This window comes from Bison bison, unplaced genomic scaffold (genome assembly GCF_000754665.1).
Source record: "Bison bison bison isolate TAMUID 2011002044 unplaced genomic scaffold, Bison_UMD1.0 scf7180017864250, whole genome shotgun sequence".
In the NCBI taxonomy this organism is placed as follows: domain Eukaryota; kingdom Metazoa; phylum Chordata; class Mammalia; order Artiodactyla; family Bovidae; genus Bison; species Bison bison.
The window spans coordinates 1,660,257-1,677,448 of NW_011494822.1; the positions used below are offsets into that span (position 1 = coordinate 1,660,257).

General features: G+C 41.9%; 1 protein-coding gene across 2 annotated transcripts in view; it reads left to right on the forward strand.

Annotated features, from left to right (window-relative positions):
* SEMA5A (sema domain, seven thrombospondin repeats (type 1 and type 1-like), transmembrane domain (TM) and short cytoplasmic domain, (semaphorin) 5A) overlaps positions 1 to 17,192 on the forward strand; it is a 559,453-nt gene that overhangs the window by 444,889 nt on the left and 97,372 nt on the right. For both annotated transcript variants that reach the window (XM_010847535.1, XM_010847536.1), the window contains one exon: positions 1 to 154. In XM_010847535.1, the coding sequence (XP_010845837.1) occupies positions 1 to 154 (154 nt within the window). The remainder of the gene's footprint in view (positions 155 to 17,192) is intronic.

A 17,192-nucleotide genomic window follows, 5' to 3' on the forward strand; every position in this document is an offset into this window, starting at 1 on the left:
GTGTGCTGGAAGAGATGGAGCTCTTCCCTGAGAGGCGACCCGAGCCCGTCAGGAGCCTGCGGATCCTGCACAGCCAGAGCGTCCTGTTCGCGGGCCTGCGAGAGCACGTGGCCAAGATCCCGCTGAAGAGGTGCCAGTTCTACCGCTCACGCAGGTAGGGCAGCCCCGGGGAGGGGGATCCATCCCACGTGCTGGCGCCCCTTGTAGACACCCCGCCCAGGGAGAGGGTTCAGGAGCCCTGAGGACGGATGGGGACCAGAGCATCCTTGTGTGTCCTGCATCCCAGGATGCAGACTTCTGATACACGCCAGCTTGCTATGCCAACCATAATACATCAGCATCCCTGGAAGAAGAACCCCTGTATGACATCTGTAAGCAGATGTTAGGATTGAAGTGAATTGTTCAGTGAGTTTGGAGAAGGAAATGGCAACCCACTCCAGTATTCTTTCGTGGAGAATCCTGTGGAGAGAGGAGACTGGTAGGCTGCAGTCCAAAGGGTCACAGAGTCAGACATGACTGAAATGACTGAGCACGCCCGCAGCACTGAATGATAATGCTGATATTTGGTCTTCCTGAATTAATCTGGCACAAGTTATATATATATATATTGACCTGGTCACTAAAGTATTTTAAACCTCTCTTTCTTATCTATGTGTGTTGTGTGTTCAGTTGCATAGTTGTCTCTGACTCTTTGCAACCCCATGGACTATAGCCCACCAGTCTCCTCTGTCCCTTGGGAATACTGGAGTGGGTTGCCATTCTCTCCTATAGGGGATCTTCCCAACCCAGGGATCAAAACCCACATCTCCCATGGCTCCTACATTGGCAGGTGGATTCTTTACCACTGAGCCACCTAGCAAGCCCGCCTTTCTTATCTAACACATACTAATTGCTGTAGAATCTAACTGAATAATATATATTGTGCAAGATTTAAAGCACTCTGCAAAGTCAGTATTCTTACATAGAAAAAGATTCTTATATTTAATGACAATCATGACAATATTGCTTTATAGATGGTTTTAGACAGCACAGTATATAATAAAATTCCTCTTTTGGTATCAGAGTGTTGAGAAACAAATAACATTAGGGCCCTCCCAACTAATAACAATGCTCTTGTGATTGCTGAAAACAAATAGTGATATTGATTAACGACTATCTTTTATGTAACAGCTTTTCCCTAAATGTAACCAATGGCTGCTTGTAGTTTGTTCTGCTTTGTATTTCCCGCAGTGCTGGCCCAGGGCAGAAATTGTTCTGGCCCAGTTCTTGATAGCTCAGTGGTTGACCGGGAAGGCTGGGGTCTTGCCTGTGGGAGTGTCACAAGTTCAGTGAACCTGAAAGGTCACCAGTCTTCCAGCTCCAGGCCAGGAAGCTCTGAGGATGTGACAGACGACATCACACAAGAAGTCAGACCCGAGCCAAACACAGGTGTTCCTGCTGCCAGAATGGATGTTAGCGCCTTGCAAAAAGTTTTAGCTGCTCAGTTGTGTCCGACTGTTTGTGACTAATGGACTATAGCCCTCCAGGCTCCTCTGTCCATAGAATTCTTAGGCAAGAATAACGGAGTGAGTTGCCATTTCCTTCTGCAGGGGATTTTCCCAACCCAGGGGTCTAACCCAGGTCTCCTGCGTTGCAGGCAGAGCAGGAGGCAATTCCCCTTTTCTCTGGCGCTCTGTTAGCTCAGCAACGTGTAGATGCCGCTTAGGCAGCTAGATCCTGAATCAGGTCAAGCAAGGCAGGCATCATCTGCACGCCTCTCATCTCCTAGGCAACTGCACTTGCAGCTCAGTCATGAATCCACAGGCACCAGCAGCCTCCAGGCACAGCTGCCCAGGAGGAGTTGACAGTCTCCCCTGTTCCTTTCAGGAGAATAAGCCTCTTGTCTGTCTGTATCAGGCTTCTGGGAGGACAGAATTTTACAGTTCTATCCAGAGCTGAATCTGCCTGCTGTTTTCTTGTCCACTTGCTCAGGGAAAAGCAGTGAGAGATGATATTTATTGTAAACTGATAGACTGTGATCCTCTGTGTACTCACAACAGACTGGGTTAGTTTGTATTTGACCCTTAAATGCTCCATTTGAGGAAAGAGAATCTAAAGATTTCAACCCAAGAGTTTCTCTGAATTTCTTCCAAAGTTTTTTTGTCATCTTCCTCTCATAGAAAGACAAGAAATCCTCTCTTAACATTCCCGGGAGAAAAAAAAGAATCAATTTTTAAGGAACTGATAGCTACATGACCAGACGTTTATAAATTATGGAGAAAGATAGTGTGTTTTTTCTAGACAAAAGCAATTTTAATTTTCAAGAAATATGCCTAAAGAAACACGCTGTAGAGGAATAGGATACTAATTGTTAAATATACTATTTTTTTGAAATAAATTTATTTATTTTTAACTGAAGGAGAATTGCTTTGCAGTATTGTGTTGGTTACGGCCAAACATCAACATGAATCAGCCACAGTTATACCTGTGTCCCCTCACTCTTATTTTTTTCTTTTTTTTAATTTTTATTTTACATTGGACGATAATTTGTTGACAATGTTGTGTTAGTTTTAGGTGTACAACAAAGCAATTCGGCTATACATATATTTATTTTTTTCAAGTATTTTCCTATTTAGGTTATTACAGAATATTAAGCAGAGTTCCCTGTGCTATACAGTTTATCCTTATTGGTTATCTATTTTAAAGATAGTAGTGTGTATATTGGAGAAGGCAATGGCACCCCACTCCAGTACTTTTGCCTGGAAAATCCCACGGACAGAGGAGCCTGGTGGGCTGCAGTCCATGGGGTCACTAAGAGTCGGACACGACTGAGCGACTTCACTTTCACTTTTCACTTTCATGCATTGGAGAAGGAAATGGCAACCCACTCCAGTGTTCTTGCCTGGAGAATCCCAGGGACGGGGGAGCCTGGTGGGCTGCTGTCTATGGGGTCGCACAGAGTTGGACACGACTGAAGCGACTTAGCAGCAGCAGCAGCAGCAGTGTGTGTATGTCAGTCCCAAACTCCCAACTTATGCCCTCAACCACCTTTCCCCTTTGGTAACCACAAGTTTGTTTTCTAAGTCTGTGAATCTGTTTCTGTTTTGTAAATAAGTTCACTTGTATAATTTTTGTTGAATTCCACATATAAGCAACACTATGACATTTGTCTTTCTCTGCCTGACATTTCACTTAGTATGGTAATCTCTCCATCCATCTTGTTGTAAATGGCATTTCATTTGTGTTAATGTGAAAGTGAAAGTAAAAGTCGTGCAGTCGTGTCCAGCTCTTTGCGATCCCATGGACTGTAGCCAGCCAGGCTCCTCTGTCCATGGAATTCTCCAGCAGAAATATTGGAGTGGGTAGCCATTTCCTTCTCCAGGGGGTCTTCCCAGGAGATCAAACCCAGGTCGCCCACATTGCAGGCAGATTCTTTACCATCTGAGCCACCATTTCATTTGTTTTAGTGGTTGAGTGATATCCCATTTTATATATGTCCCACGTGTTCTGTATCTATTTTTCTGTCGATGAACATTTAGATTACATTTCTGACATTGCTATTGTAAACAGCGCTGCAGTGAGTATGTGTGTGCATATTTTCGAGCCATGATTTTCTCTGGAAATATGCCCGAGAGTGGAATTGCTGGACCATACAGAGCTCCATTTTTTAGTTTTAAGGAAGCTCCACACTGTTTTCCACAGTGGCAGCACCAATTTACATTCCCACGAGCAGTTTAGGAGAATTCCCTTTTCTTCATACCTTTTCCAACATTTATTATTTATAGACTTTTTGATGATGGTATTTCTGACTCGTGTGAGGTGTTATTTTAGTTTTGATTTTTATTTCTCTCATAGTTAGCAGTGTTGAACATTTTTCATGTGCCTTTTGGCCATCTGTGTGTCTTCTTTGGGTAAATATATATTTATGTCTTCTGCCCATTTTTTAACTGGGTTGTTTGTGTTTTCTTTATGTTGAGTTTCATGAGCTATTTGTAAATTTTGGAGATTAATCCTCTGTGGGTTACTTTGTTTGCAAACATTCTCTCCCATTCTGAGGGTTGTCTTTTCATTTTGTTTATGGTTTCCTTGGCTGTGTGAAAGCTTTTGAATTTCATTAGGTCCCATTTGTTTTAATTTTCCTTTTTATTTCCATTTTTGTAGGAGATGGATCAAAAAAGATATTGCTGCAATTTATGTCAGAGTATTCTGCCTGTGTTTTCCCTCTAAGAATTTTATAGTATAGTCTTCCATTTAGATCTTTAATCTATTTTAAGTTAATTTTTGGGTATGGTATTAGAACAGGTGTCCCCACCTTTTTTGGCACCAGACACCAGTTTGGTGGGAGACGACTTTTCCGCAGATGAGAATGCAGATGGTGTCAGGGTAATTCAAGCCCACTACATTTATTGTGCGCTTATTTCTATGACTACACCTCAGATCATCAGGTATTAGATCCTGGAGGTTGAGTGCTCCTGTGTTAGACAATGTTCTAATTTCGTTCTTTTATATGTAGCTGTCTGGTTTTCCTAGCACCACTTATTGAAGAGACTGTCTTTTCTCCATTGTATTGTCTTGCCGCCTTTGTTATAGATTAATTGCCCACAGGTGTGTGGGCTCATTTCCGGGCTTTCTGACTTGTTCCATTGATCCATATGTACATTGTTTGTGCCAGTGCCATACTCTTTGGATGACCATAACTTTGTAGTATAGCCTGATGTCAGGGAGCCTGATTCTTGCAGCTCTGATTTTCTTCCTCAGTATTGCTTTGCTTATTTAGGGTTTTTTGTGTCTGTACAAATTTTTAAATATTTTGTTCTAGGCCTATAACAAATGCCATTGGTAATTTGATAGGGACTGCTTCCCAGGTGGTCCTAGTGGTGGAGAACCAGCCTGCCAGTGCAGGAGACACAGGAGACAGGGGTTCAGTCCCTGGGTGGAGAAGATCCCCCAGAGGAGGACATGGCAATCTGCTCCAGTATCCTTGCCGGGAGAATCCCATGGACAGAGGAGCCTGGGCAGCTATAGCCCATAGGGACAAAGAGACGTGCAAGACTGCAGTGACTTAGCACACGTTGAGTCTGTAGATTGCCTTGGGTAGTATAGTCATTTTGACAATATTGACTCTTCCAATCTAAGAGCATGGTATATCTTTCCATCTGTTTGTGTTATGTTTGATTTCTTTCATCTTGTCTTATGGCTTTTGGAGTACGGGGGTTTTTGCCTCCTTTGGTAGGTTTATTCCTAGGCTAGGTCTTTTATCCTTTTTGCTGTGAAGGTAAATGAGATTGTTTCTTTAATTTCTCTTTCTGATCTTTTATTGCAGGATGCAAACTTAATACACAGAAATCTATTGCATTTTTCTTTACACTAACAATATTAATTATGCTTTTTATAATAGAATAAGTAATTTTGTTATCAGAAAATCAATTTTATGAGTAAATTTTGAAGTGTTTAAGAAGAGAAATTGAGCTTAACTAAATTACCTCCTTCAGAATCATACTCACATTGTTCATTTTCTTAATATCTGTTTTTCAGAGGCAAGGCAGTTTGATATCTGATGCAATGCTTAGAAATTATAACACCTGATACGGTTTTCCAAGATTCTTCTATGTCTGCCACTACGCTGGATCTTATCCCCACTTTCCTTAATCACAGCACCCTGACAGTAAAGTCATACAGCATCTCCAATTTTCAGATAAAGAAATGGTAGCTGGGATTTCTGGTGCCCTGCCCGAGGTCACATAGCTCTTGCATTCAAAACCCAGGTTCGGAGCTGAACTCTCTTGCTCCCAAGGCCCAGACTTTATTTTTGGTTCTCTCTGCTCCTCCTGGTACAAAGAATATGTCATGCTCAGTCATCCGATTTCAGCAGGAATGGACCATTTGATGGCATTTTCCATGGAGTTGCTGAGAGCTAGAATTAGTACCAGGACAGGCTGAACTCAGTCTATTGACAAGTACCCCCAGCTTCCTCCCATTAGTCCTTTCTTTATTATGACTGCCACCAGGCTGGGTTAAGGAGACCAAAAGGAGGTTTTATACTGCTGGGCTACTGTAAAATGAGTCTTTATCCTCCAGCTGTTCTAGAGGTGACCCTGGACCCAGGAGAGGCCAAAATAATGTGCACGCCTGTGCCATCCATGCTGTGCACACATTGTAACTTGGGGCCAATGGCATGATGTTTTTAACTTCCCATAACTGTTTTCCTCAGAACGTTATTTTGAAAGAACAATATCTTAAAAATATATTTTGGTCAAGTTTGACCTCAAAAAAATGAGCAGAAAGATCTTGTTTTAATTTTAGTCTTTTTTTTTTTTTTCTGCACAACCCATTTAAGAAATAGCATGGAAAAATGATGCAAATAATAAAGCAGCTGATCAGAATGGGGGATGACTTCTGAGGATGTAGAGTGGGAGAGAAAGGTTACTTTTCCTGTGTGCCCTTCATACACCAAGACTTATTTACCACACACATGTGTTAGTTTCATGAAATGAATCATATTTGCTGAATTCTAAGGAACATGTGTGTTTAGGAAGAGCTGGATGTGGGTACAGCCTGTGAAGGGCTTCCCTGGTGGTGCTAGTGGTAAACAATCCGCCTGCCAGTGCAGGAAACTTAAGAGACGAGGGTTCAACCTGTGAGTCAGGAAGACCCCCTAGAGGAGGGTAAGGCAACCCTCTCCAGTGTTCTTGCCTGGAGAATCTCACGGACAGAGGAGCCTGGTGGGCTATGGCCCGCTGGGTCTCAAAGAGTCAGACAGGACTGAAGCAACTTAGCACATATGCACAGCCTGTGAAATGGAGTGTAGGTAAGCTGATGTCATCCTCACAGGAGGCTGGTGCACAGTCAGGGGCTCCCAGCATGAAAGTGGTTCAAGGTCTGCATAGGGATGCACAGGATGAAGCAGCCAAGAATAGCCATTAACTTAATTCCTGCTGATACAAATACCAAGGTAAGGTCATAACCAGCCACTTGCAAAAGAAGAGACTGGCCAAGGATTGATAGTGTTCTCATCTCCCTGCTTTAGGAAGAAAGGAATGACCACAGGACTCAGACTATAACCATCACATCCAGGAATCAAGCTGTTATCCCCTGCCTCCCACCTCCAAGGAAATTGTGTGACCTTCCAGTTAATTCAGCTGAATGAAACTCCCCAGGTCTAAAGAAAAGAAACCCTGGGGAAGTGGAGTGGTAGGGCTTTTGACTTAGACTTTAGTCATTTTAAGGTTGTGCATTAATTAGATCAGTGGGTTGGCACATGTCCTCTGTAAAGAACTGGATAGAAGATGCTTCAGGCTTCCCAGGCTGTAGGGTCTCTGTTGCCACTTCTCTACTCCATCCTTGCAGCATGGAAGCAGCCTCAGATCATAATGAGTGGGTGTGGTTGTATGTCAGCAAGGCACACAGATTCATCAGGCAGAGAAACAATTTTCTTTTAGAGTCAGATAGTTCAGTATTTACATAGACAATGAAAGTAAGAACAGAAAATGTATCAGCTACCCAAGTTCCTTGGGCTTCCCTGGTGTCTCAGCAGGTAAAAAAACTACGTGCCAATGCGGGAGACATAGGAGATGTGGGTTTGATCCCTGAGTCAGGAAGATTCTCTGAAATAAAGGAAATGGCAACCCACTCTAGTATTCTTGCCTGGGAAATCCCATGGACAGAGGAGCCTGGTTATCTAAAGCTCATGGAGTCACAGAGTCGGACACGACTTAATAACTGAGCTGCCAGGCAACAGCAATCCAGGGCCCTTATCCCACAGATGACACCAAAACAAAACAACCCAGGGTCCTTATCTCACAGCTGATAACCCACAGAAGAACTTGGGCCCCACATGGCTGAGGAACTGGGTACGTGCTACAGTTTTATGCCTCCAACTGTACTCTAGTAGGGGTGAGAGTAGGGGGCAGAAACCCCCTTATGCCTCATTAGAACTCGGGAGGCAATGAGAAACTATCTCATGAAACCCTGCCTGGAGCACAGCGAGGTGGAAGGAAAGCAGCTTTGTAGCAGGCACTCATAATCCTCGCATGTGCATGATTGGAGCATCCCGGGGCACTCCACCTAAACTTAGGTCAGCTGTGGTTAAGCTTTGCCTGACATGGAGATGTGACAGTCACCAGGATACTGGGGCCAAGAATCTGCCTCCCCTGTGTTTCAGTGAGACTTCAGGGAGTAGGCTGGATTAGGACCACGGGCTGTCATTTGCTGATTCCTGACTTAGATTATTGTCATATATGCCTTTCGAATGAACCAACGTGCCTTGCATCATTATATACACTAACATTTAAAATTGGGTGTTAAATTACATCCATTAAGTATTAAATTACATAATTTAACTCTAAACCCAGTTAATATTTTCTACTCTTCAGACACTCATCAAGTTTTTATTTTTTATTTGACACCCACCACAATTATGAGCTAAGATAAACCTATTAGGCCGTAGAGTCAACATTTCACAGATGAGGAATTGGATCGGAATCAGAGAGAGATTGTATAAAGACTCATCAGTCACAGAACAGAAACTGGAATTCTGAGTATGGGCTGCCAGGGGAGGCTTCCTTCTGCCCTTGAGAACATGAACTCCAAAGGCTGGCACTGTCTTTCTAGGCTCCCTGTAGCCTTCAGCATGTGCCTGGCCAGAGACAGGCTCAGTAAATACTTATCAAATTAACAAATGGATACTCTGCCTCTCTCCTTTCTACTATTTTTCTTCATGACCTTAAAAAGAAAAAAAAAAAAACCCTCAATTCTTGAGAAACTGTAAAGCTTTCTTTAAAGAAAAGTATGCATGCATGAGTGATAAGCTGCTTCAGCTGTGTCTGACTCTGAGCCACGCTATGGACTGTAGTCCAGCAGCCTCTGCTATCCATGGGATTCTCCTTACCCCTGGGATCAAATCCATGTCTTACATCTCCTGCATTGTTAGACAGGTTCTTTACCACTAGCACCACCTGGAAAGTCCACAGAAAAGTGTAGCAGTGATATAAAACATTACCCAAAGGACTGGAAGCCCTTAGTCCTTAGGTATTTGTTTTATTTTTGCCTTGTTATAAAAAAACTATTTGGAGAGAGAAGAAAAGCTGAGAATTGGAAGAACCCCAGCCTATATATAACATAAGAGACATCTCTTTTAAATTTTGCTTATACAACTGGAGGGAAAGAGGAAACCATTAAGAAAAAACTTTAACTCCCTTTTTAAATGGATGTCTAGTTATTCCATTCAAATAACTACATTTCAAATTCTAGTTAGCCTGTAATTAAAAAAACATTAACACCTCATGAAGACGATTAATATCAAAATTAAGTTACTGCAGGATGTATATTATTTGAAAGAACAAAGTTTTAAGAGGTGGAGTTAATAATTGGCACCTTTATTAATGAAATATTCTCTAAAAAAATCATTTGCCTGATGAGACAAGCACAGTAAATAGAGAGAAATTGCAGAATCCCCAAAAAGTCCCCCAGTAAGACAAACTTAACTACTCAGTTATGAATCATATAAACATCAAAAGGATGTTTTGACAAGTACCCATTTTACAAAATAAATATTCTCCCTTTATTTTATTTTTTTAAATTTATTTTAATTGGAGGCTAATTACTTTACAATATTGTATTGGTTTTGCAATACATCAACATGAATCCTCCATGGGTGTACACGTGCTCCCCATCCTGAACCCCCCCTCCCACCTCCCTCCCCGTACCATCCCTCTGGGTCATCCCAGTGCAACAGCCCCAAGCATCCTGTATCCTGCATCGAACCTGGACTGGCGATTCTTTTCTTATATGATATACGTGTTTCAATGCCATTCTCGCAAATCATCCCACCCTCTCCCTCTCCCACAGAGTCCAAAAGACTGTTCTATACATCTGTGTCTCTTTTGCTGTCTCAAAAAACTTGCTGCTGTTCAGTTGCTAAGTCGTGTCCAACTCTTTGGGACCCCATGGACTGAAGCACACCAGGCTTCCCTGTCCTTCAGTCTCCTGGAGTTTGCTCAAGCTCATGTCCATCAAGTTGGTGATGCCACTCAACCATCTCGTCCTCTGTCATCCCCTTCTCCTCATGCCTTCCATCTTTCCCAGCATCAGAGTCTTTTCCAATGAGTCGGCTCTTTGCATCAGGTGGCTAAAGGATTGGAGCTTCAGCTTCCGCATCAGTGCTTCCAATGAATATTCAGGACTGATTTCCTTTCGGATGGACTGGTTTGATCTCCCTCCTGTCCAAGAGACTCTCAAGAGTCTTCTAAATCTCAGTGTCTTGAGCTTTTATTGGCACTGGCTTTGGTGTAGCCTCTACAGACTGTGGGATTTCCTTAGTTAATTCACTCATAGTATATTTATTGAACCTCGAGGGTACCAACCACCAAGCTAGGTTCTGTGTATATGATGACAGATGACACATCCTTACCCTGTCTTCCTGGGCTCAGAATCTAATAAGCAATTCTGACATAAATAAAATCTCCCAAATATTTCTTCTGGACTCAAACCAGAGGACCTTGGACTTACTTTAGACTTTATCCCAAAATTGATTTATCATTAAAGTCTGATCCTAGACTCCACTACGACCTAATCTCCAAGCCTGCTGTTCCTTTCCAGTTATTTTTTAAGCTATGTCTGAATCACAACCCGTGCTCTAATCTTAAATTTCCAATAGTAAGGGAATTAATTACCAAGTTATGTATACTGACTTGGTGGAGTATTCCCTCAGTGGATTATTCTTAAATCATTAAATGGTAACTATGAAGACATGTATATGATACGATCTTAACTGAAAAAAATAAGCTGACATTATGTGTTTGCCGTCATTAACACTGTTTAGAAAATAGAACGAAAAGTATATATGTCCACATGATATTTACAACTGTAAAATACATGCCAACATGCTGATTACAACCCTGTAAGAGTGGCTTGGAGGTGGGCCTGAACTGGAACACAGTGTCTTCCGGCAGAGTCATTAAGTCACACACCCAAGGCAGGGTGGATAAGGAACAGACAAAGCATGCATTGAACATGAACATGGATGAATTAAACCAGTAAATTAAGAAATATGTCATACTACTCTTCAGTAGTATTCAGGGGAAATGGGGTTTATGTGAAGTAGGACGCTTACAATTTGGGAGGAATTCTCTATTCTAAAAGGAATTCTCTGTTCTAAGGAAAAGAATGTCAAATACTAACAAAAAAAAATTCTCGAGTTAATCACAGAATCTTAGAAGGTCTCATGAAGTGAGGGAGTTCAGTGTGCAGTAGGATCATGGTACATCCACCTTTGACAATGATGTAGACATATATTTGATCCAGGTAGAAAATGAAAGCAAAGAAAACATATGAGTGTCATCTTGCAGAGATGCTATGGGCTGCCCCCACAACCTTAGAATTATGAGTGCACTTTTTTCCTTCTCTTCTTTTGCCAAATGTGTTAAAGTAATCATATTGTCATTACAATGGAGAATAAGTTTCTAAGAACAAGAAACTGCAAAGAATTTTCCACAAGTCAAATCCGCTAGTACAAGTTCTTAGCTTTCCTTAGTCACCCAATAGTTTTGGGGTTTCACTCTCTGGTTGGTTTCCTAAACGAGTATGTTACTGTCTTATAAGTGGCAGTCTGGGTTCCAAATAATCATCTTGGATAGAGTTTTAAAATCAGTGTAATTACCAACCCTTTGTACCTCATTCGTATTGAGAGGCACAACTAAAGGATTCACACTGCAAGGTTTCATTATTTACTGTCCACTCCACTGGCCTCCTGTTTTTGAGCTTGCAGATTGAAAGCTATGCAATGAACTCTATTCCACCACTCCTTCAAACTGGGGTGCTGGAGAAGACTTCTGAAAGTCCCTTGGACAGCAGGGAGATCAAACCAGTCAATTTTAAGGGAAATCAACCCTGAATATTCATTGGAAGGACTGATGCTGAAGCTGAAGCTCCAGTATTTTGGTGTGAACAGCCGACTCATTGGAAAAGTCCCTGATGCTAGAAAAGATTGAGGGCAGAAGGAGAAGAGGGCATCAGAGGATGAGAAGGCTGGATGGCATCACTGATGTAATGGGCATGAACTTGGGCAAACTTCGGGAGAGGGTGAGGGACAGGGAGGCCAGGCGTGCTGCAGTCTATGGGGTCGCAAAGAGTCAGACATGACTGGGTGACTGAACAACAACAGAGCTCTATGGGTAAGTTTGGGCTGCAGCAAGCTTATAGGCAACACCGGATTTTTGCATCTGAGTTATTCTCAGCAGAAACACCTTGGCTTTTATTCCCTGAGTCCCCGTAAGATTGTATTTGCAGCCTGGTCCAATGAATTAGTGATTCTTAAGGAAGTCATCATCCCTCTGTCAGCACAAAGCAGCTCCCATATGGAAAGACCATGAGCTCTGGATGCAGGTGGATCTGGATAAGACTTTAGCTTGATGTGTGATTGTGAGCAAGTGACTCAGTGTGTTAAGTGTTAGTCGCTGAGTCATGTCTGACTCTTGCGACCCCATGGACTGTAGCCCACCAGCCTCCTCTGTCCATGGCATTCTCCAGGCAAGAATACAGGAATGGAATTCTGTTCCCTTCTCTGGGGGATCTCCCCGATCCAAGGATCGAACTCAGGTCTTCTGCATTGCAGGCAGATTCTTTACCATCTTAGCCACCAGGAAAATGAAAAGACAGAGACCATATAATGGGTCTGACAAATAAAAAGAATTCAGTATGAGATGCTCCTCTCCTTTCCTGCCTGAGTATTATATTCAGTTCACCTAGGTCCTGAGGAGCCAGGGCTGCTGTTATACACGTGTTTTGCCTTCTTTGTCCAGATAAGCTTCACTTGCCTCTGGACCAAACAGAGGGCACACTGAGCTGTCAGGAATTTGTTCTTGCACCTTTAAACAACTTCACATTGTCTGAGATGTAGGGGACCCATCAGGCTAGATTCTGCTCCTTGCATTCAGTTATTTACCTAGCTCTAGTCTGTTTGAGCAAAGGGATTTTCCACCACGACCACACTCTGTTTGTAGGTGAGTGATGTCAGCATGGTCCCATCCAATAGGCAGGTGCATCTGCCAGTGGAAATTCAGTAATCCCCTGTTTCAGGTGAGTGGGTACCTGTCTTTACAAGAGGGGCTGAGGTTCAGACACCGATGGAGGCTGACTGGTGCCAGGTGTGAGGAACGTCAAGTGCTTATCTTTGGTGCTGTCACCAGGCCCTTCCCAGTGGTTGGTGAGGGTAACAGAGAATCCAGAGGCAACATGGGCACCATACTTGCCTCCACTATTCTGCTGAGATGGGTGGATGTCCTTCCTGGGATGGACTGTGCTAACACCTTGGCTCAAGCCTCATTCACTCAGCCATGGGCAAACTATTGAGTGAATTGTAAGAAGCCAACATAATATTTCCCTCCCCAGTCTGGACTTACTTTCCTATAGGGTTTTGTGTAAAAATTAAAATATGTGACTTGACACTTACATTCTTCAGGTGCTACTGTTGACCCTTTGACCCCTCCTGTGTCCTCTGATTCTGCCCACTAAACCCTCATGCACAGAAGGATTTCTCTTGATTAAACATGAGGGGGGCAAAAAGTAATTGTGTCTGCATTGTTTTCCTTGATTGGCCAGGCAGAAGAGGGGATTGGAACCTGTAGCTACCTCTTTTGTACAGAGTAGAGAGGATAGGATACCAAAGTGTAGACTTTTCCCTGAAAGAAGACTCCAGTGATGCTCTTCTTTTTCTCCTGGCGCAGGACGCAGCATTTTCCGGTCACTTGGAAATTCCTTCAACAGCCCTGAGCTGGGAAGGGCCCATGTTTGCCCTCTGGGCCCCTTTTGTCCCTAAGTACAAAACTGGATAGCCCGCCTTCCCTGGAGAGCTTCACTTTCAAAGGGCAGAATGACCTTTCCAGAAAATCATTGTGTTTGGACAAGAGAAAAGTCCCCAATGACTGAGGTCCACCCAGAGGCCAAGATAAACAGCTCAGTAATCTATGTGGGAAAACTGGATAAAACAGGACTCTCTGTATCACATCAGAAACCAAAATTGATCACAACTGCTCAATTTCCAGGAAGCATTTTTGCTTTGCTTATTTCAGACCCCCCACTTTTTTCACTATTTGTTTAAACTATTAATTTTCCCATAATGCCTCACTGCAAAATTTATATCAGTCTAGCTCAGTTTTAAAACAAAATTTTCAGGAAAACCTGAGTGTTCTATCTCCCTACTAAGATTTTAACTAAAAACCATTTGCTTACTATTTCCAGCAGTGCAAATCAGTTATTTTGAACTTGATGATAAAAGCAAATTGAAATGTGAAAAATCCTCATTTTATTTAATCAATGTAATTTAATGATAAGCCAATAGTGAATAGTTTTTAATATATTGAATGTTAGTGACTAATTGATATTCTAGTTCATTAACTTTCTCTACAAATCATAGCCTTCAAAATGCTGTGCATCATGAGTGTGGACACATATTTTTATTGATAATTATGTCTTCTGTTTACTTGGCATGTGTCCTAACTTTAAAAAAAATGCTGTTTCCAATGTACTTGTATCTCAGTTCTTCTTGGGAATTACAAATTAATCTCCTAGTAGATGTCATATACATCCAATACACCACAGACAAATTCCTCATGCTTAAGCAAAGCACTGTTTTAATTGCATCACTACACTTCTCTGGAACCTTGAGGAAACTTCAGCCCATCCAAGGTGCTTGGCTTACCTCCCTGATCATGCCATGGGCATGTGACTCCATGTTGTCCTTCCCAGGGCCATAATGACCAGGGATGTTCTTCTTACTCAGCTAATCCCCAGCTTCATTCAAAGGCCAACTTCCTGGAACTCATCTGGGCCACAGCTCTCTCTGACTCCAGTAGCTCCGGTTGTCTGGACGTCTTAGTTAACAGTCATCAACTCTGGTGTCAAGCAACGATCATGACCATGGTCTTCCTCTTTCACTGGGCTGCAAGTTCATTCCTGGTTCTTGTGCCTTCAAACCACAGCACTGTGGAAGCATATGCAGGTAGTTAAAAAGTCATTATAAATCGACCCAAATGTGTAACTGAAATACCTAAAGGAACACATCCTGGTGTGACACATGCCCTTATTAAATAAAGACCCCAAGGTATTCACAGAGTTAGTATTTTTGGAATACAATATTTTCAGATGCTCTCAAAAATCAACCGCATATATTAATTTGTAATTATGTTTAGAGGTTAAGGATGAAGGGGCTTCCCAGGTGGCACCAGTGGTAAAGAATCCGCCTGCCAGTGCAAGAGAACAAGAGACACAATTTCAATCCCTAGGTTAGGAAGATCCCCTGGAGTAGGCAATGGCAACCCACTCCACTATTCTTGCCTAGAAAATTCTATGGACAGAGGAGTCTGCCAGGCTATGTAGTTCATGGGGTTGCAAAGAGTTGGACACAACTGAGGATGCATGCATGCATTAAGTAGAACAGCTATGTACATCACATCTCAAAATACTTTGTTCTGTTTGGTTGCTTTTTTTTCTTAACTACATGATGTATTTAATCCTCAGAACAACCCAGTGAGGTGAGCATTATCATTCCAGTTTTATAGAAGAGGAAACAGGGGGAAAACAATATGCTCCAATTAGATTTACCAGTTGAGGAGTTTGCGGATGTCTTAGAATGCATTTTTCAGAAAGTGAAAGTGTTAGTTGCTCAGTTGTGTCCATCTCTTTAGGACCTAATAGATTTTAAATCACCAGGCTCCTCTGTCCATGGGATTCTCCAGGCAAGTGTTGGAGTGGGTGTCATTTCCTCCTCTAGGGGGTCTTCCCAACCTGGGGATCCAACCTGGGCCTCCTGCATTGAAGGCAGTTTCTTTACCATCTGAGCCAGGAGGGAAGCCCTTCTTCAAAAGGGTTACTGTCTCATTGGAATGTCTCCATCTTATTTTTAGTAGTGTAATGCTTTTAATGCAGCTCAAAGTAAAAACAGATTCTGAAGTATATGGTGACTTAGTGATTAAGAATAAGGCACCTGAGATTGTCTTAGAAATTAAGGCACTATCATTCATGAACAGATAAATTATTCTCTCTCTCACTATCATCCTCATGATAATACAAATAAATAGCGATATTTGACATGTGATTGATTCTTGCATAGAATTTGGGAAACACCTTAAAGATGCATGCAGCATTTACAAGGAAACCTAAGTCCTTAGGGAGGGAGGCTGGAGCGCTCAGCAGATTCTACACACCAAGCTTCTTCCAAAACCCCGCATCCATTTATTGGGTGTTCCTTTAGACCCTCAAGCTCTCTCCCAGCTGGTTTTGCTGCCTCATTCTGATCTCCCTGCTAAAATGTTCTATTTTCCCTGAAAAGTATCATGTCGATCACTCTAGTCATCTTATTGGTCCCATCTTAAATGCCTCTCTCTGCATACTTCCTCATCCCCTTTTCATTTTTTTTTTTTTACTTTGCAACTGGCTGTTGTTGTAGTTGTTTCAAGTTTATTTCCTTCACTAAGAAGTGAGTTCTTTGGTACACTGACTGTCTCTTTTGTTTGCCTGGTACACCCATCACTTTCAAGGTCAGTTCACAGCAGGTGCTAAGCATGTGATGAAGAAATGAATGATGGGAACACTTCTGATGTTCCATGTTTCATGAATAAATTTTGTTGATACAGCAAAAATTCTTAATATCAAAAATAAGTTGACATAATGGCAGTTAGTGTGATGGAAACAAGCCAGATGAAGTCATCGATACTTAATCTAATACACAAGAGGATGATATTCAGTATTTAGCACCAGCTTTCCAGATATACAGTAGAAAGATTTTGATGAATATGCCTTTTTTTTCTATTACTTAACAAATAGCATAATTGTAAACTTTAAAAAGTAAAGGAAGAGTTTATATAAATTTTAATTTAGATAAATTTCCTGTACAAAGGAAAGTAGTTTATCCTTCTAGAATTAAGGCCTACCTCTAAAAATATAAATTTGCTCTAAAATACGCTTTTCAATAAATGTGTTTTCAAATTAAATCTTGGATTCTGACCAACATTTTTTTCTGAATTCATATACTTTCAGACGCCAGAGCAATAAGTCAGCTGAAAATAATCTAAAGTTCTTAACAAAATAAGAAAAAAAAATATTATTGAAAAGATTCATCACAGAAAGAAACACATTTTCATGGCGGAATAAAGAAAAGCCACTTCCACAATGGCTGCATTGGTAGGGAGTCTGTGATTTCGACACGACCTCCTTCAGAG